The sequence below is a fragment of the Cynoglossus semilaevis genome, chromosome 10 (assembly GCF_000523025.1).
Source record: "Cynoglossus semilaevis isolate Cse_v1.0 chromosome 10, Cse_v1.0, whole genome shotgun sequence".
Lineage (NCBI taxonomy): Eukaryota > Metazoa > Chordata > Actinopteri > Pleuronectiformes > Cynoglossidae > Cynoglossus > Cynoglossus semilaevis.
This window is the reverse complement of record NC_024316.1, coordinates 8,300,491-8,321,607: the sequence shown is the minus strand read 5'-3', so window position 1 is coordinate 8,321,607 and position 21,117 is coordinate 8,300,491. Positions and strand designations below refer to the sequence as shown.

The 21,117-nt window shown below is 39.0% G+C and overlaps 1 protein-coding gene across 1 annotated transcript in view; it reads right to left on the bottom strand.

The window, feature by feature from the left end:
* Nucleotides 1-13,227, bottom strand: part of LOC103384819 (copine-9) — a 45,918-nt gene extending 32,691 nt beyond the window's left edge. The window contains exons 1-6 of the mRNA XM_025059097.1: nucleotides 12,263-13,227; nucleotides 7,563-7,609; nucleotides 4,037-4,140; nucleotides 2,840-2,878; nucleotides 2,331-2,419; nucleotides 1,538-1,614 (exon numbers count right to left, since the gene is read on the bottom strand). Coding sequence (XP_024914865.1) covers nucleotides 1,538-1,614; nucleotides 2,331-2,419; nucleotides 2,840-2,878; nucleotides 4,037-4,040 — 209 coding nt within the window. The 5' untranslated portion in view covers nucleotides 4,041-4,140; nucleotides 7,563-7,609; nucleotides 12,263-13,227. The remainder of the gene's footprint in view (nucleotides 1-1,537; nucleotides 1,615-2,330; nucleotides 2,420-2,839; nucleotides 2,879-4,036; nucleotides 4,141-7,562; nucleotides 7,610-12,262) is intronic.
* Between the last annotated feature and the right edge of the window lie 7,890 nt (nucleotides 13,228-21,117).

Below are 21,117 nucleotides of genomic sequence, written 5' to 3'. Positions count from 1 at the left end.
GAACCACATAATTCTGACTCACTCTGAGGAACAAACTAAAGAGAAAATCCATGCCACGCTTGATCATGGGATACTGTACCACGTCTGTTTCACTTGATGTTGAAAACTGAAGAGAGAATTACTACAGTAGAAGCCCTTCAGAGGTGAGGAACAGTCTCTCTACGGCACTGTGTATTGGTGGACAAAGGTCTTCACTGTTCCCTCGCAATAAAGTGGATTTAGAGGCTGGCTTATGACATTTTCAACCTTAAATCTCTCTCTCTCTCCCTGTTCACCTCCCCTTCTCTCCTTAGAATACTGTGAATAATTTCACTCCAAAGAAATACAACAACTGAGTTGGACCAAGGCTGAATCATGTCCAATGATATTTTACTAAGGAAAATCTACTCTGAACAAATGATACAGTTTGTATCAAGTCAAGTCGAGTCACACGTTGACTTGGTTCCCCATCTCTGAAGCGTGGGTGATTGTGTGGCAATATTCAAACCTGATCTGCGTTGCTGTAATCTGACAATACAACAAGTAAGGTTTTTAAACTGCATGAGCTTGTAAAACTCTGCCTTATTGGGTCATTTTAAACTAGCATCCCTCATTAACAGTGAGAGACAGGAAACAAGAAAGACAGGAAGTTATTCTGCCTGACTGAAGAAATCTTTTATGTTAAAAAAACCCCCCTGATATTTATGGAATTTAAGAGGTTTACACAATAAAACTGCTTAGCGGCTGCACATCTCTGCAGGTTCTCATTTATTCATAATGGCATGGGTTTTTTTTACAGCGTAGTTCACACAGGGCTCTATGTGCTGAGCATAAAAGAAGTGCATCAAAACATGCAACTCCCTGGAAGCCAGTATAAAGAACTTAAGAACTTTTGGTAATGTGCTCTGAGGTCTTTGTTGTTCAATTTTGAATGAGCTGCAGCTGTGTAATGCTTTTTGGGGGAAGTCTATTTGAAAGAACACATCAGACTAATTCAGAAAGTGAAGCAAGGTCTGCACATATAAAGTTTAGCTTGTATGCTGGAAACGTTCTTACATAGGTTGATAGAACTCTGTTTTGCTGAGTGATATGATTTGACTGTTAGAGGAAAGTTGTGTCTTCAGTCGATAAACTTAAAGTATTAATGTACAGGAGTTATTTTTAGTCTTTTAGTCTAGGGTCCAAGAACTGCTCCCTGAGGAACTCCAAATGTTATAGTCACTTTAGAGGTTTCACACCTTCAAAAGGTCAACGGTTACGATTTTTATTTCACTTTGTGAAGAGTCAATTATACGGAGGTCACGGTGGTGACCCTTGATTGCAACGAAAAATCTCATCATCCTAAAAAGTTCCAAATATTAATATATTCCAGGTGTAATGAAACCCACCCCCAGGTGTTCCTCAGATATCACATTAGTGAGAAAAAGATGGACAGAAGGACGACATTAAAGCTTAATGCTTCGTCGCACAGGTGCTGCTGTGGGCACACAGGCATAAAACCTCGCAGTAATTTCTCCCTGACACAATGGACGGCATGTTGGAATACTGTCAGACTTACGAGAGGGTCCTCTCCACTCGCCCTCCTGTCGAGCCAATGATTTCTCCAAGGGTGCAGAAGGTCTGGCCTAGGAAGTCCTTAAGGGGAAAATGATAGAAAAGAGAAAATAATTGCATATCGGACCGAAGAGAGAGTCTGCAGGGGCTTGTTCTAAAAAAGGCTTTAACGATAAAGAAGATATCCAGAAATAGACCATACATCACGTAATACAAGCCTAGTGGAGGTCTTTCCTTATGTTTTTTTTATTTATATATATATATATATATATATATATATATATACACACACATATATGTGTGTATATATAAAATTATATACGTAGAAATAATTTTTTTGAACATATCAGTAGTATTTTTTTTGTTTTTATACCTTGGCCTGCAGCTGTCTGGGCAGAACCCTCGCTCCAACAAAGACCTCTCGTTGTGTGTGTTCATTAACTGATCAGTCATATATAGGCACATATTCAGACAAAATGCCTTTCTCTTCACAAAAAGGAAGAAACACCTTTTATTTCTTTAAACAGCTTTTTCACTGATCAACACATCTTGTACTTTACAACCAGCCCACACACCACTGAAAAAACCCATATGTGGACATAAAAAAACAGGGAAATGACGCCTGATAATAAAACTTCTGCACAGCAAGAAGGCAAAAGCGGTGCATGTTTTTTACTGAGAGTGTGTAGGTGTACGTGCAAATCCCAGAAAAGTGCACAATCTGCTGTGTGTGGACTGTGTCAGATGAAAACAGATGCTTTTAATTTGGAAGTCACGTTACACAATTTCCTTTTTACCTGAACGACTGATAAACAGAGAAAGACAAAATGATGACCGAGACAATGGTGGAAGCTTTCCAGGAGGGAATCGTTGGTGTTTGTCCTTGATGGAATCATATAAAAGAATGGGGGGAAAAACAATAACATTTAAATGAATCAAACACAATAAAGCCACTTGTTGGGCCACAGAAATATTGTGAAATGGACTATGAAGTGAAATGAATGAGGTGTAATGGCAGGACTCGTGAGGACAGGACGATCTGCATATAAACCACTCACCTTCTGTTCTCCCGTGAGATTCATTTGTTGGAAAAGACAAAAACAAAATGCATCATTAGAGGGATTTAGGGAGTCACCATCAATCAGAGACTGTTTAACTTATCCTAAATCATCCTAAGTGGCTGCTGCACTCATTCACCCGCAAACAATATGTGTAACACAATCCACAACGTGACAGATTTCACGCCTAATGCAGCTTGTCAGGTCTGAGAACAGACGTCATCTGGGAACAGTGTAGTGTTCTTACGTGTTTGGAAATGTTGCAGCTTCTGGAGTCCACGTTGTACCTGCGAGAAAACAAAGAAGTGATGAGCTTGGAGGTACTTGAAAGATAGCAGCACAAGCAATTAGGAACAACAACAATAACATTCTGAGATTCACTGAGTCATCCTGAAACTCCAAAAAACACTCACTTTCAAAAACAATTACAGACACTTTTCTCTTGTCTCATATCCTTCACAAGCTTTTTTGAGTAACACTTTGCTCACGAACAATAATAAGGTTTATACTTCAGGGTCCTTTTGCTGGGTCAATTGTTAGAACTTTTTTAAAGAAATACCTTTTACAACTTACTTTTAATCACCTTGGCTTTTATTAGAGTATAGTCTGTTGTACCATAATTCTGTATCATGCTGTCAATGTTAAGGTTTCCCCCTATCTTTTTTGGTAATTGTTTTGCTACACTTTAAAATCAATTTTGTATCTATTTTGTAAATTGAGATTTGGCTAACTCATAGGTAAAAGTTTGAAATAGTTTTAATATCCGGCTCTGTTTTGGCTGACTCACTTTTCTGCATACATTTTGGGAAGCCACAAGCTATTTAATTTATTCAACACCTGATTTATTACCTTGGACTTGTTTCAAATTTTTATGGCTGCACTTTTCTTATTGTCATTCCCAGAAAAAAAAAATGAAAGTGCAACATTATGGGCGTTTCCTGATGTAACAGGATTTGGAAATAATGTTGCGTATGTTGCCTGGAAAAGAGGATGTAACCTCATGGTGTATTTACCTCTGTCCCTCAGAGTCACATTGTCTAAATATATATTTATGTACAGAAGTTACTCTGACATTGTGAACCATTTTCATAAATGCATTAGTCAAAATGCCAACTTCCTGATCTAAAATTTGAGATTAATTTGCGTAACTTGGTATTTTCTTCACGAAACAAACTTTCAAACACCAATAAGCATTCGAACCACCTGGTGTAGAGCTGTTGGTTTGACTTCATGATTGGACATTTTAGCAACGACCGGCTTTTTTGATTTTAATAAGTGAAAATGAGTTTTTCCCCAAGATGAAGACTTGCAGAGGTAGAAATTATTCAAATGTAATCAGGACCGTTTTGTGCTTCAGGTGCAGCAAAAAGGACTTATTTTCAAAAGAACCAACATTTATTCACAAAAAAAAAAAAAGATTCTAGAGTAACGGTGGGGCTACTTACACATCAAACCTCAGATTTTGTTTCTCCTCAAAGAAGAAATCCAGGACGAACTTCCTGACAAAATCTGGATTGCGGGTGTTATCTATTACTTCGGTTCGGCCAAACTGCAAATAAAAAAATATATAAGGAAGGTAGTAATTGGTGGTAATACAAGCATTTAAAAGAAAAAGAAAAATCAATGCATTCTTTATGTAATTGATTAAAGACAGAAATGTATGAGATTCAACAGCAGTTATTGATCACGAGTGATAAAACCCAGGAGGCTGCACTTCTACTCGCACTGTAAACATTTCTTCTCTGTGTGTTAAAATGTGTCCCCCCAAAGAAATCAGACTCCCACATTTTAAGCAACAATAAAGCCAGGGCTCGGTCCTGTCAGCCCCTGAAGTCCCAGCTGCGGCCTCCCTCCTGGACTTGGCTGCATCTCCATCTCTTTGACAATCGGCCCGGTAATCCCCCCAGTGGACTGCCAGCCTCGCCTCTGAGGCCCAGTCCTGACAGCATGGTGTAATGAGCTATTGATCTTGGCACTGCCTCACCCTCGCCTCAATACCTGGACTCATGTCTTTAGTGGTCAGTGCACATAATCTTGCCTATCCATTACGGAGGCTTTGAAACCTACCTGCTGTATTGACCCAGAGGGAAAATCCCCGGATATTTCCCTCTAGTGTTTCTATTATTAGGGTTTGTAGCTCTTTGTGTACAACCTAACTCAGGTGTGATTGGTTAAAAGGTGCCACAGCATTGTGGCACCTTTGTTGTTTTGTCTGTTTCTGTAATGCTATGTATGATCATTTTATTTGATAGTTTGGTCAAGGGCTGCAGTGGCATGCCCTGTAGGTGTGGCTGTTATTGTTCTAAGACGTATGACGTATGGGTCAGAACGACCACAAGCTCCCTATTGCCAAGGTATCTAACAATATATAGGTCAATCAAGATGTGTGTATTAATGTGTATTTCTTTTAAGACATCACTTTTTCTACTAGTTTTGAGGGTTAATACTCTATACTTCCACTACACATAGCTCCTATAGACACCACGACTTTGTGTTTCTGCTAATGCATTTTCTCCTTCACTCTGGTGCCACTTCACTCTAGACATTCACAGATGTCTGGGTTCTCCTTCCTGGTCTTACAGCAGATTACATCATCAGTGAAAACCGTGACCCAATCTGTCCGTCTGTGCAGTAAAATTGTCCTAACCTCATTCTTTCCTGCAGCCATCATTTGACTTCGAGCCATTCCCTCCCTTGCACAACCTCTCCAACATCAAGTACTTTTACACCACTCCTTAGAGTAAACACACAGTACAGCACAACCTCTACAATTCGACAAGGTCTAGCTGATCCAAATTAATAGAAAATAATTACTTAATTAATACTAGTACTGAAAGAATATTTATTTTGACAAGAAAAAAAATGTGTTGAGATTTAATAGAAATGGTTTTGTGCTAATAATTGAAACCTGTTTCATTTTATTTTCCAGAAATTACGACTACTGTCACCCTCTCTCCATCACGGTCATAAAATCCAAAATGTCTGCCTTCTTCAAAGACGCAGCAGATCAAATTAGTTCCATTGTTGGTTTTTATTGATCATGGTCATGCTTTGATTCTCTGTTGCACACACAGTACCATATATTTATTTATTTTATATTACTGAGGAGGATTGTCAGAGGCAGAACAGACTGTTGCTAGGAAATATTTTAAACCTACAGAAGAGTCAGGAAAAGTGCATTTTATTGAAAAACATATTATATGCGTAATATCAATTTTGTAAAGGGACTTCAGGAATAATAAAAGTGCAAAAAAAAAAAAAAACCCACATGCAATTGATGTTCAGCTCAGGGTGTGTGAAAAAGTACCCTCTCTTTTTCCTCTCGTTTTTCTTTTAATGGGAGACTGTAATTAACTAATGTGTTTCATTCCAAATTCAAAAATTCTTGGCCATTTTCATTTACGAACTGTAAACCAACATCACCACATTCCGTTCTTCTCTAAATGCCACTGAGACCAGATGTTTATTTTTGGTTCATATCGGTTGCAAAGCATGTAACAACACAGACAGTGCAATCCCAGTGTAATCTTCCCCTGCCACCACAGATGATTGGTAGGAGCCGGGAAATGGTGTATGATATCTATTGGCTGGGAAAAATGAAAGCACTTGTGATCAGGAAACAATTTTAGTGCACAGCCTGATGCTGCTGGAACAATAAATGGCTGGAAAAGATGACAGAAAATAGCAATAACCTTTGACAAACCACAGTGTTGCTGCACATGTAGGTAGAATAAATGAGAGTTTGGACGTCAGAAACACCAGACACTGGCTGCAAGTGGTATTATTTCATCAAAAAGAAATTAAAAATTATTTCTTTAATACATCCTAAAACTGTCAAAACGTAGATTTATTCATAAATAATTGATGATCTGACCTTCACAGACGCTAGAATTACCACTGTTTGTTGAAACCTGTTGAAAGACTTTTGTTTCTCTTAAATCAAACCAAAACAAGTAACAATCACCACCTTGGCATTTCTGGAAACATACTTAGCTTTTAAGTAAGTAATACATACAGTCTAACTGTATGTATTTTGACTCAATTTTTCCACACATTTTTAAAAAGTGTTCCCACTTTTGGAGAGAAAAAACAAGATTCACCTTCATTAAGAAACCTATGCTGTTCATATTCAGATGTGGCGTATCCAGGATGTTAAATCACATTCAGCCTCTACTCATGGTGCCATGATACGCTGGCAGTGATATGTTTGCTCTGCTGATTGTAGCACATTTCACGCCGTGTTTTTCATTAAGGGCTGTCACACAGCTAAAAAAGGTGTGAGGTATCTTGAAGTGAGAGGATCAACTCATCGCTGTTGACTTTGAGTTTGTTATTAGGTAAATATACCAGCTGAGGACAAGATGTCACTGACAAATTAGATAAAGAAAAACACTGTCTGAAAGGGACAGTGAAGGAACCAGGACAAAAAAAAAGATGTTGGTTATAAATGAAGGGTCATGTGACCCTGCTTTTAAGAGGAGCATCGGAGCATAAGACAGCAAGAGGTCTGGGAGAGCAGATGGTGAATATTTAACCAAACCCGAAAGGAGACTCTGAGGGTTGATGTAAATTCCTTTTGTTTGACATTGAAAAGCTGATATATAACCAGACTTCTTTCTTTTTATTTATTCATTCTCTAACCTCAATAGTTAATTCTGCAGCTGAGGTCAGTTCTGTGGTCATATATATACATATATATATAAATATATATATACGTATATATATTTTATCCCTACCTGAACCAAAGTGTTTGTGTGTGATTACACCTGTATGAACAAGTGAGGAGGCTGAATTTTCTACAGTGTTCCTATGGGTTTGCAGTAAGTCATCGTTTGATTCAGCGCTAATAACTCTCCACAGCTATTCATAAAACAGGGGGAGTAGGTTGAAGCTACCACTGATGATAAAGCTTTAAAAATGAAGATGCTTGCACTGACAGGAGAACATAAAATACCGAATATTTGAACTCACCTCCCTCCACTCTTTGGTTCCCACAGCCTGCAAATACAAGACAACCACTGGAAGAGAAAAAACACACACACACACAAAATGAAGAGAACAGAGACAGACAGAGGGGGAAAAAAAACGTGATTAATGGGATAGATTTTAAATGTTACTGCTGTATTTTTACATTGACATTTAAAAGTGCAGGTAGGAAAATCAAAATGCGTCACATTCATTTTCATTACCTCTGCACGGGCTAGTAGTGAAGTCGATAATTCCTAATTAACACCAGTCCATTATAAAAGCCCGTTCAAAAAGAGAATGCAAATGCAATTAAGGCATTAGTGCTTAATGATAATTAATATTATAATTGAGTTATTCACCTTTAATAGGGCGAAAACCAATTTAACCGTGAGAAAGTGAACGCATATTATCAACAACATCTTTCTTCAGGCCGATTCCTCTATTTAATGAGATAAAACGCTATTAGAATTCAGCCATAATCAATGTCTGCTTTTTCTACCTCTGGCCAGTTCTCACACATGTCAAAATCTGCTATACAAGAATAAGAATTAATAAGTAGAGGAGCATATTGAGTTATTAACAACAATCTCTACACAGCCCTTTCTGATGCTACCACAAAAGAGACTTCTGTTGTTGACAGCACCTAAAGTATTTATGGTTAAAGGAAAAAGCATTCATGACTTTTTTTTGTCTTGAGGGAGGAGGTTTTGAAAATTCAGCTGAAAATAAATTAAAAAAAAAGATTTCTGTTTTTCTCTGAGTTGCAGCCATAAAACCCTTTGAAAATAACCAACTTTTACCATGTTTCTAAATCCTACCATTTTGGGGTTTTACTAACAGCACTGTATTTGTTCATAACGATATGGACTTTTTGTTCCAATTAGTGTCACCTTTTTTCTCCAGCTCTAACTTTTTCGCAGCTGACAACCCCATTGAAAGCAGTACAAAGTACCTTGTTGTGTCCTTCAGTTCTTCCATTAGTTTTTCTCTAGACTGTTTGTGAAAGCCAAGTGCAAACACAGTTGCATGCTTTTTTTTTTTTGGAAGCAGGGTTGGAAGCACCAGGTCCCATTAATTTCCATGTTTTCTAATTAAAATCAATCGCCGTCACACCTCCCTGTTCAAGTTTATCCCTTACTTTTGGCAAGGTTTCCTTTTTCAAAGTGACTTCCCACTGGGGACAGTGCTAGAATTTCAATTCACTCTAGATCAAGTCGACATCTAATTAAACCTAAGCTTAATAAAGAAGCAGCAGAAATGCCCCCTGTATAAGTGCTACTTAGGCATCTTGGGCTGTTTGGGTAGTCAGGGGCCAAGACAAGCTCAGGGGAGACAAGTCGTCAAGAGGTTCTTAAATGTAGAGAAGACCACTCCTCTGACACCGTTTGGCAGCTCATTCCAAGGTTAGGAACCCCGAAAAGTGCAATCAGTCTTTAAGACAATTGCCTTGTTTTCCGATGAGCCAGTGGGACACAGGCTTTCTTACAGGATTAATATGACCACTGACACTAAAGTAAATGAAAGAAGACGTGTGTCCTTTGAGGGCGACCAGATGTGGGGCCACATTGTGGACGTGATCTGCACATTCATTAAATCATCGGTTTCCACTTCACCTGCGGCGGTGATGGGATCTAATCCCAGCAGATGGATGGAATAGAGGCAGGAAACACCTGGACATCTAACTAGCTTTCCCCAGATGGTTAATGATCACTGCTGTCCATTTGCTGTGTGCTGAGTCCCTTTCACTCAGTATGTCCATTTGAATTGTCTCCATTTACATGCAGAAGAGCTTCCATTACACATTTTATCGTATACTGTGTTGCTAACATCCACCTTCAGGCTGCAATGTTGACATTAATGTAAACTTAAAGGTTGTTTCCCCATCAAAGGATGATCTGCTCTACTCCACTTAGCAACAGATGACGCAAAATTAAGTGACAACAACAGTCATGACATTGATAAAAAAAATATTTCTTGACAAAAAACTAACTGTACTGCAAACATTAACCTAAATATTTTAAGAAGATATTTGCAGGTTAAATAACATATCTAGTGATAATAAGGTTTTGTTTTTTTGGCTGGTATCCCATGTTCCCAAAGGTGTGATTAAAAGAAATGAGAATTCTCAAATATTGACATGATGATCAAGGAAACTCCTCTAATGCATTACTATCCACAGAGTGGCAAATCTTATTGACCAATCACTTTTACAACCTGTGCACACACCAAGGACAATATGGTGGAATCAGGGATTACAACTGGTGAATCAAATTATTCTCCTTAAAAAAAAGGCTGCTGTGCGTCAACACTATCATAAAAACAGTTTCTTTAATAACACACACATGCACACACACACACACACACACAGAAAGACTTATTGTTCATTCAAGTAAAAACAAAGTAAGTAAAGTTAGTCACTGGTCCCCAAGCTAGTAATTACTGTACTTGTGGTTCCGGTGTTTTTTTGGGTTCTGTGTTTTGTTTGCCAAACTTTAATATTCATCCACTGGGAAGAAAGTGTAAAGATGGCTTGGAGTACCACTGCAGAACTATACTGTCCAAGAGAGGCAGCCCAATTATAATGTGCCAAGTTATCATGTTGTCATGCTGGGATTAAACACACAAACACAGTTGAGATAGTGAAGAGAGGGGGAGGGAGACAGCATGCAGAAACAAACAACACTCATTAAAAGTTCTTTTGGGATGCATTAATAATTAGCCAAGTGGTGCTCTTTACATCCAGACACACACCATCAGCCACGGTGTGTCTCTGTGAAGTTTGGACATTTGCTCTAATGAAGTTGAGACTTGCTGAACTTCCTGATGATTAAATCTACGTCTTCTGTCCTAATGAGCAATTAACAGACAGGAGATAGAATCCAGGGCATCGGGCACCGGAGCCTTAAAGGATTCTATCCTCAAAGAAGAAGTTGTTGGTGTAGTGTTCATCAACTTAAAACTCTAAACTGGACATTTTGACCAATCCTTGTAATTCAAGTTAATGAACTACCAAATAGAAAACTCAATTGATTGCACAAGTGGTTTTAATCTGTTTGTAAAGACATGCCTGGTTGAACGTTCTCTGCCTGAACAGCTGAAATAATGCTGTTGGGACGACAGAGTAGGTCTTTTTCTCTGAGATCAAACTGCAGGACCTTGTTGTTTTTGCCTGAAGGTTGAAGAATAACATCGCATGAGCCCATGAGCCTGACAGTGGGCTCAGACTAATCCGCACCAAGGTTACACCAGTGTTGGCCACGTCGATAAAGCTGACTGATTGTCTGCTTCATGGAAAGCGATCAGGGAAAGGAAAGAAACACTTTTCGGGGACCAGGGAGGAACGAAACTACAAGGTGAATTGTTATCAATTCAATTTTCCAACTCAAATCCTACCTACAGCTGTACGTGTGTTGAGTTTTTTTGTTCAATTTCTGTGACCAGATGTGACCACGAGGCAGTCAAATGAAGTGAGCCAGTGTGTCTGTGGTTCTCTGTGATACAGTTTGGGTTTCGACCACTTTTCTCTGAATGCTCTTGGCCTTGCTGCTGTTAAAAAGGCCACAGTAGACACAGACACAGCAGTGGTCTTTACAACTGTAGACCTGCATAAGTATTTGACATTACCACAAGGTGGACTTCTCTGTTTTACAGGCAAGACCTCAGGAAATTCTTAATAGAAAATTCCATAAAAACCAAACACAATAGAAAAGAAATGAGGTTCAGTCAAAGTTTTTCTAAAATATTACAACTAACTCTCCAAATATTCAGTTGTACCTTTGCATAGTTGTCTTGTCATTTTTTCTTTCCTAATAAATTCATCATCTCGATCAACCACAAACAGAAACAGGTGTGAAACACATACATCTACCTGCTGTTGTTTAATAATGAATGATGGTGATTAATCCACAGTTTCCCTGAGAATAATCTGACTAAAACGTTTATTGTGCGACAGGCCGACTGTGTCATTTCAAGGTTCTGGTCGAGGGTTAATTGGTCAATCTGGGGTTCTAACCTAAGCCTTCTTTAAACATTCCCATATATAATCACAACATGTTTACAGATGACTGGGTAAGCCAGTGGCCCGGATAAGAAAGCACACAGAAAACAGACCATAGCACTGACTGTTTAGTTGAAACTACAATAAAAAGGTGCAAATCCTACAGGATTAAAAAACACACACACCCCAGTGAGCAGTGGAAATGGATATGTGGATAAAACACTCGGGTCTCTGTGCATTTGTTGGACTAGGGTGCTAGAAGGACTAGAATAAATCACCATTTATTTTTCTCCAAATGGGAACTCGCATCATGTTCTATTAAAACACTAATGTTTTAATAGAAACACTAATGAATGAGACTGCAAACTCCAAACTTAAATAAGTCAGGGGTGGCCAACCAGTCAAGAGGCTAAGAGCCACAGTTTTTACCGTGTTACTGCAAAGAGCCGCATGATGCTCCTTCCCTTTAAAATAATTAAATAAAACTCTCCCACTCTTTTAAAACTTCCTGTATACTTGTTTTCATCTTTGTGAATTGGGTTTTCCCTAAGTAATTTGCGTCAACGCCCATCGGCATGAGAGTAAAAAAGCACAAACTAAAATTTGATGTGAACTAGGTAAATTCAAGTACTTCAATAATAAAAAAATCTATGAAATAATACAAAATTTTAATAATTACAAAATAACAAAAAAAAAAGAAACTTACTTATTTCCTCAGGTTAGACGTTAAGTTTATGAATGCTGAAATATCCGTTTGTATTGGGAGACACAAGTCACCGCATGATGTAACTGCTGTTCCGCACTTTTTTAAAAATTGAACATGATTTCAATATGAGTCCAGGGGTGTGCCTCCTCGTCTTTGTCTGCATTGCCGATCGTTAATTCTACAACTTCTTGCTATCAAAGACGGTAAACATCGACCGCAGTAGCCGCTAAACTAACCCGTCCCGCCGCTGAGATTGAGTATGGTCACGTTACTAGACCGCACCGCTAGGGCTACGTTTTATTGGTTAAACACTGTCACGCGCTAGAGCCTTGGGCGGAAGTTTACTTCTGACAAAATTAAAGTGGAGACCCTGGATCATGGACAAATAGAGAACTGGATACTGGATAGCTAAAGCTTTACCCAGTATATCTGATAAAAGTAACGAGCTCAGTATAGCCTAATGTAGCGGTGTAAGAGTACTGTTTCTTCTTCATAAATCTACTCCTAGAAGTATTTTATTTTGAAAAACCATTTCAAGTAAACGTAACAGAGTAAATGTAACTCCTTACTTCCCCCACTGATTTTCATATGTAGGATTTGCTGTACTTTGTAGAGCACAACTCTTCTGCACTACAGAGCTGTTAGTTCATCTGTCTATCTATACAGTTAATGACTGCATCACTGCCAAAAGCATAAACTAATTATGGCTTTAAACTTTGAATGTTTTTGCTAGCCTAGGAGATTGGCAAAGATTTATGAAAAACAGTGATTATTTTTAACTCCTATAATCCCATTAGGGTACACCGAACAATTCATGTTGTGTATTCTCTTATCATGTGATGCCAAACGTGTTAAATCAAAACGTCTACACCTCTGATCCTTTGATGAGAATATAATCCCATTAAGATCTGTGAAGTATTAAAGGTGTACTGCAGGGCAGTATTAAATGTGTGTCCAAATGAAAAAAAAAAAAGAATCAATTTGTCTTTCATTATCCGTCCAATCTTTTAAGCCGTGGGGTGAAGAGCTGATTTACAATTGAATGCTAATCAATTGTATAACAATCCCCATGAAACAGACTCACCATCAAATTAAACTGAAGCAAGTGATAGTGCATCAACAGGCTGAACCATCATTACAGTGAAGGTCAATTAGAAGCATTTTTTCTAAGTCATTGCATCACTTTGAATTACTTAATCATTATAGATTTTCCCTTTACGTATTTACACACGTTGGTAACACACACATATATACAGCTGGATCTCTGTTGTCATAATATCACGACACTTCTATCACAGCCCTGTCATTAATTTCCACTTCTAATCAGGGGTCGTGATAGCAGCCAATTCCAGCTGCCCAGGAGCAATTCAGCACACGGACCCAAGGAGCTGACGGATAAAACCACCAATCTACTGGTTAGTAGACAACAGACTAACTCCTGAGTGACAGCCGCCCCTCAGGATATCTGCAGGATCCCAGACTAGCCAGGAGTGATCCAAGTGTCTGAGTAAAAGCTTCTGTTTTGGCTTGTGTGTTACTGCGGTACAACAAGTTCAAGAAAATGTCAACTGTCAGAAATAAGTGCCTACAAAAAGTTGGAAAAGGTACATTGTGTCAGATTTAGCGAAACAATGATTAAGCAACTCATTCTGTCTAGGAACCGTTTATTTTTTTTCCTCCTTAAAAAGCAGAAGGTCAGTGGGCAGTGGTGTGTAAATGTTGATAAAAACCATAACTGTTCATTCTCTACTGAATGCTGTTTTGAAACCTTAGATAGATAGATAGATAGATAGATAGATAGATAGATAGATAGATAGATAGATAGATAGATAGATAGATAGATAGATAGATAGATAGATAGATAGATAAAAAAGTAATTAAACCCATTAACATTTAATTTTTTACTGACTTCTTATTTAAATGTATACAATGTTAAAGCCTCCCAATATAATCTGCACCAATGCACCATGTCAATAAAACTATATCATTTTTAGATGTACAACACAATCTGTAGATTGGTAAGGTCATCCATTGCAGGTGACCATCACAACAGAAACACATACTTGAGATGATCCAGGCAATCAAACAATGTTCTCTCCCTTTCCTCCTGGGTCTGCTGTTCAATCAGTGTGATCACTCTCACCTGTGTCTCTGTCATCAGTCTCACTGGTGTCACCTGGTTCACTGGGTATGTATACACCTCTCCCCCTCACTCTGTCTTTGTGGGATCGTTGCTCCATGTTGTCTGTGTTCTTGTGTTCTGTGTTCCTGAGTTGTTGTCATTTGGGTTTTGATAATAAACTTCCTGCACCTGAAGAGAGACTCCCTCGTGCTACGTCTGGCTCCTGCCTGCTTCCTCACATTTATGGCCAACCGAAAGCTTCTTTTTTGTTGTCAATTTCCTCTGATTCACTACACACAATCACAATTCACTAGATAAAAATGTGCCTGTGCTCTGTGAAAATAATAATGAAGTCTTTCTGACCAATTTAAATAGAATATGTCTAAGTCTATACGTACATGCATCTGCCTGTGATCTCCAAATTCCCCTCATACGTGAACCTGACTCCCATTGGCTTTGATGATAATTGAAAATCTTACAATGCACTTTTGGACCTCGGTGAGTCAGACAAGTGACAGCTGCAGTCAGTGGAGAGGAGGCCTTTTCAACTGGGGATTTCTTCCAGCCCACCTCTTGGATTTGCAGGCTAGGACAAATATAATCAGAGAGAGTAGGCAGACGTATAGATACGTGCCACAGGGATGAGATGAACCGGAGAGGTGGCTGATGGTTGTTAGAAAGGTGGAGCATAAAGAAAAAAGAACGTGCCGGAGTGTAAGATCTGGGAATAAATGGGATGGGACATTATAGAGGGCACTATGGACAAAGTGAGAGAGGAATCATGGACAATGGGCAGATAGAAGGAGACATGGAAGAATGGGAGATTAAATGGTTTGAAAATTGTTTGGAAAATGGTAGCAGAGCGGAATCCTGAGTCTAATACAGTCAGACGGCAGCAGATTCCAGCTGAAGACTGAGGAGCAGGGATTTAAAGGGCTCTACTGTCACAAATCCCCCACAGATACACCTCTCACACAGCAATTTAGGTGAGACGGGTCCCACATTGCTGCTAATCTATTGATCTGCTGCCAGGGGAGGAATAAAACAGGAGAGCACCTCTGGAGGCAGCTTGAACCCTCTTTGGATCAACCATGACAAAGCTGCTCAGTTGGGAACCACTGCACAGAGATGGAGTGAATAAAGCAGAAAAAAAAAGCTTTTAGAAACAAAAATGCCGCAGTGCTCAGGCAGCAAACGACACCACAAAGGTCCAGTGGGCAGCGTGAGCTTTTTGTTCATTATCAGTCACTAATGATAGCAACCATTTAGCAAAAAACAATAAATCATCTGACCTGCTCTAATCTCTGTTTGAGACTGTACTGCACTCTGCAGGGATAAATGATTCTTCTTCTCTTATGTTGAGTAGACATTGACAAACCTCAAAAGGAACAAGCATACGTTCCTCTTCTAATGGTACTCAATAACACACATTCCACCTGCACTCTGAAGCCACAGCATCCCCACAGCATTTGTTGGTTGTGTTTGTTTGGTCACATGACACCATTTGAGTATCTATTCATTGGTGAAGTCACATCTGTCTTCTAAAGGTCTTGTCCACAACTGTTTTTCATGTAATATATTTTCGCGGTGTTTTCCTGTGACTCTGTGACCAAAGACAGCTGACCCAGAACACACGGTCCACTGAGGCGAGGCGTCGTCTGTGAATGTAGCTATCTAAATATAATTGATCTGATTTCTTTAATTAGGGAGCACCATGGTGTTGAAATCAATCGCAGGTCAGTTAAGAGGGTGCACTCCAACTCTCTCTCTTATTACCTCTACTATAGCTGTACTGCATGTACAGCTATAGTCAAGTACCAGATACCCAGACTTAAACAATTATTCCTGCAATAGCCTGGATGGAAAGTTGTTGAGGTTGTTTAAAAAGAAAGAAAGTCTAGCATAAAAGTAATACCTTTATGAAGATATTTTTGGGTTACTCTGAATAAAAGTAATTAAAACTGTATGTTAGTTACCCTTTAGTAAGAATCCTACAAATATCTTTGTTACATCGTCTTAGAAATACAGTGAACAGATCTGAAAGGACCATCATTTACTAAAATGTCCTTATTTCCACAGGAAAAAGCCTAATTTTTCCCATAAAGTTTTCTGAGCTTCTTTCAAACCCAGCAGAGAACGTCTGGTTATTTATCCAGGTTATTGAAACTACATTCCAATATTGAATTTTATTTTGGAGCATATGTTCCCTGAACACAGTGGTTTCCTGGACAACCTTGAATGCTGAACAGTGGCAGTTTATAGAGGTGGTGACCAGTGATTAGTTGAGGATTTATTCATGTTGGCTGCTCTGCTGTGGTGGCAGTGTCCTCCACGAAGGGCAGATGCAGGCTAGGATTTTTTTTTTTCCAGCAGTCTTTAGCTCCCTCTCGACAACAGGCTATTTACTGAACTGTCATGAAGCATGTTACGAGGCTCTCCATGGTTAAAGGGCCAATAAAAGAGAAAGCACAGCAGATCGTCTCACTCCATCTGCTGCATATGAAACATGTTATGAATGTGCATGTGAAAAGTTGTTCGTCTGTAGAAACACTGGAAATGGACTAGCAAACTGCACGTACCCCATGACGTATGCCCATACTTTGAATAAATGATAAATTTAACATGTAACAATGCACTTGATGGTAATTAAGCACTGAAAATTATGTAATTAATCACGGAAAAAATCTTTACACAATACCCCGTTCTACAGTAGTTTCAATGTGCAGAAATATTTGAATTAGTTTAAATGCAGAGTAGCAACTGGGCCACATACAGTTCCCCTTGAAGGGCCGGTTGCAAATGGAAGACTGTATATATCAGGGGTCCCCAACCCCCGGTCCACGGACCATTACCAGTTCATAGGTCATTTGGTACTGGGCCGCAGTGGGACATGGTGAAAAAATGTACTTATTTTTTACTAATTGACTTCATTCATGTCAATTTACTTCATTATTTGAAGATATTCTGACAATATTTTTAAATAATAGGTCATTCAGACTCTGATACAAACAGAATAAAGTCTAAAAGAAATATTATTTTGAAAATGTAATGATCCTTCAATGCTCAGCACCTTGGTACCGGTCTGTAGAAACGGGTGGGACTGGCTGACCAGTCTTTGGAACAAAAAAGGTAATAAACTGCCACGGGCCACACAGGACATCTTGGAGGGCCCAATTTGGCCCCCAGGCCTTGAGTTTGACACGTGTTTTACCCTAGAACAACCACTGACTCCAGCTACCCCTGTGATCCTGAGAAGGATGAAGTGGTAGAATCTGAGTAAATGAATGACAAACATCTATAAGAGTGAAAAACAGGACATTAGTAGTGTTTTAGTTTTATGGCCAGCAACAGAAATACAGTATGTAAACTGTTTGTTATGGCATAGATGTTGTTACATAAGATCTTGAGATGCTTATTAGCACATCAAGCTAGGAGAGACAACATTAATATTCATTTAGGGCACTGCATCTGACCGCCTGATCAATGCAAGTCTAATACGTTCTCTTTAGCCCCGACCAGAGAAACCCCCTACGTTCAGCTGCTCCATGCCTCATTAATGTGTGTAACGAGTCAATATGCACAAGCAAAACAAAGACAAAGCCATATGGTCCTGCTTTTCTGCACAGCGTCATTTGTTTTTATTATTCATAATACATTATAAATCGTCTTTCTGCTGCTCACTGCCAAGTTCGACACAGAAGATAATGAAGTGTCAACAAGACAAAATGCCAAAGGTCAGATTTGGAGCCTCGAAGCTTAAAATCCCCGTCTTATGAAACCAATCATAACAACATCAAACATTATCAGGGTTCTGGTTGAAAGGTCTTTGATTATTATGAAGTTGAAACTATAATGGCTCTGTGATATTAAAAGTGAACTGTTGATAATGACAGTGTGTGTGCAGCCGCTCTTATGTAACACAAACAATTCCTTTGTAGTTTCCAATGTAGGGCATGTTATTTTAAAACTCTTATCTCTCGGCCTGACAGTCACGAGTGCTGTAGAATTAAATATCAAGTGAGTGGAATACAAAAAGTCATCAACACATAAGAATGAAAGTTAACTTAATAAAAATAGCTCAGGGCTAACTGGTAGAGAGCTACTGTACATTAGCAAAATAAACCAGGACAAGTGAGATTAACAAACGATTTTAAGTGATTACCAAATGAGCTAACTCATCAGTAAAACAAGGTGACTAGAAATATAATTACTATACAAAAATAAGTAATCACTAGGCAGAAGTTATTAAAAGCCACCCTTAAAAGTTGCTAAATGTGAGCCAAATGAGAAGACCAACATAGAAGAAACTTCTCCGTAACATAATGAGAGAACCAAACACGCCCCTGTTAGAGGAGGGTTTAAATCTGACAGATACCTCAAGGCAGATTATCATCAGTCTCATCTGAAATTTCTTCTTCGTCATCGTCAACACACAGCTTTCCTCTGATCTAAGGTGTATTTTAAAAATCAAAGTTGTCAAATTGATGTACTTATTAATGATTCGGTACTGGTGACCATGAAAAACTAAATCATCGGCGGCTGCTCACGCTCTCCTCAGATCTCATTAGGAGTCTTCAGATGTAATCAGACACCAGTGACCTTTATTTAGATGATGTGAATCAGACCTTGCTTCTATTTATCCCTACAGCTGAGCCTACGTGAAATTATAAGTGACCAGCATTTTAGATGTGAAAGTTATTATTTTTCTTTTAATCAAAATCAAGTGAAAAGCTGCAGGTTGTATAAGGTAAAAATATCTTTTATATAATTTTTAAATGCAGCAATGAATGTCCTAAAATAATCACAAGAAATAGACTCGATCGGCTGCACCGCTTATTAGAGGTGAGTCATTTGAAAAACACCACAGATGCAAGAGAGATTTTTTTTCTAATAGAGTAAAAATAGAAGCTGCTGAAAAACACAGCAGCTTCTATTCCGTCTCTAATGATGACTCACGATTTTGGAGCAAAAACAACCAAATTCAGGAAGTAAAAGAATAAAAGTTTATCTAAACACATGACTCACATAAATTCCCTGAGAAATGTAATCACGTTGGATTTAACAGCGTAGGAAGTGGGGGAAGCCGTCTCTCCTGTTAGATTGTACGCAGTGAAAACCCCAGCGTGTGGATGAAAGCTGTCAGTTCTCCAATGGCAGATGATGTTACATAAAGAGTTGGAATGATTCATACGATAAAAGACTTTACAGGCTTGTTTCAATGCACTTCACATGGAGAAGCCAGAAGATTGCCTTGATGCTTTTTACTGAAACCACATCAATTTAATGGAATATTTAAAAAGAATTTGAGCTGGAATTAATCCTTTTAAAGTAGAAAAAGGGTCGCTCCAATAAAGGAAAGCTACACCAATTTGTACCATAGAAGCACTTCCACATCTATTTGAGGGATGGAAAGAAGAAAAGAAGAAAAAGAAATCTCATGAATTCCATTATTTTTATCTCCTGCCAAAAGACTGTTACGAACAGGCGTATTTGTCCGGTCAGTGACTGAACTTGTATTATAGGGTTAGTTCCCCCTTCTCTCCCTCACTTCCCCTCTCCCGCTGCAGTTTAGTTTAGTTCAACAGAGGGGTCTTTAAAGCTTCGGAGCCTCTGTGAAGGTCGATGTCGACGTGGTTGAGGTCGAACATGTCTCGAATACGTAAGGAGTCATGGCGGGAATGGACTGAATGAGTCTAAATACAAGAGGTCAAAACCGGCCGACGACATACACTTACATACAGTGTCACTACGACAACACTATGGCTAAAAGATTTATGGTCTCCCAACAAAACACAAAGTTATCAGTTCCTGGAGCAAACACTGACTCGAAAAAAAAAACATCCTCACCCAGAACACCCGATACTAAAGCCGCATTCCTCAAGAGAACCAGTTTTTAAATGAATGCAGGTACGGACACCTGGATTTGCTTGTGTCTTCTGAAACAGATTTGTCCAACGACAAAACCAGAATTCTCCTCGCTGAAGCAACACTATGTAAAGTTTGTTGGGTTTGTAGAGCCTGTGGCCCACACACCACAGTTAAAGAGCTCCAAATGTCCTTTAACTTTGCATTATGTTCACATCAAGTGTGAAATTTTAATTCCTGATTCATGCAGTTAAATTTGCTCACATTCAAAGGAACACTCCACAGAGTCGGTCAAATCTGCCAGGGGTTATAACAGAGGAGAATGAACTGCACTTGACCTACTAACCTGTAGTGACTAAACTAGCTCTCTGAGGACCACCATGATGACCAACATTGGAATATAGCATATATATATATGAATTCTCCCTGCGTACCACTAGAGAGCGCAGTTTTGGCCCACGAGCCGCATGTTTGCGAACTTGTTGCAGTGCCTCTTTTGTACACAGGGAGGCGCAGTGATTATGTTGTGATTTTTGCTTTCCACAACAATACGACACAATCAGAGAAGCTCTGGAGTTCTATAAAGGCATACTGTATAAGTCGATTACTAAATGTTTTTTTTTCCACTTGTCATACTTTGTGAGGAAATTTCACAGACTCACAGAGGGAACAAACAACCTCGGTGTTGCTCTCGTTAAATCGGCTAAACCTCATTGAAACCACTCTACAAAGGCAGCGGTTGTTAAAGCAGATATAATGAGCCAAAGTAGACAGAACGGCAGCTTAAATCTGTGGGAGAATGAGGAGCAGTGAACTGCAGAGATGTCTTTCTGCTCGAGCTGCTTCTATTTATTCACATTCCGCTGGA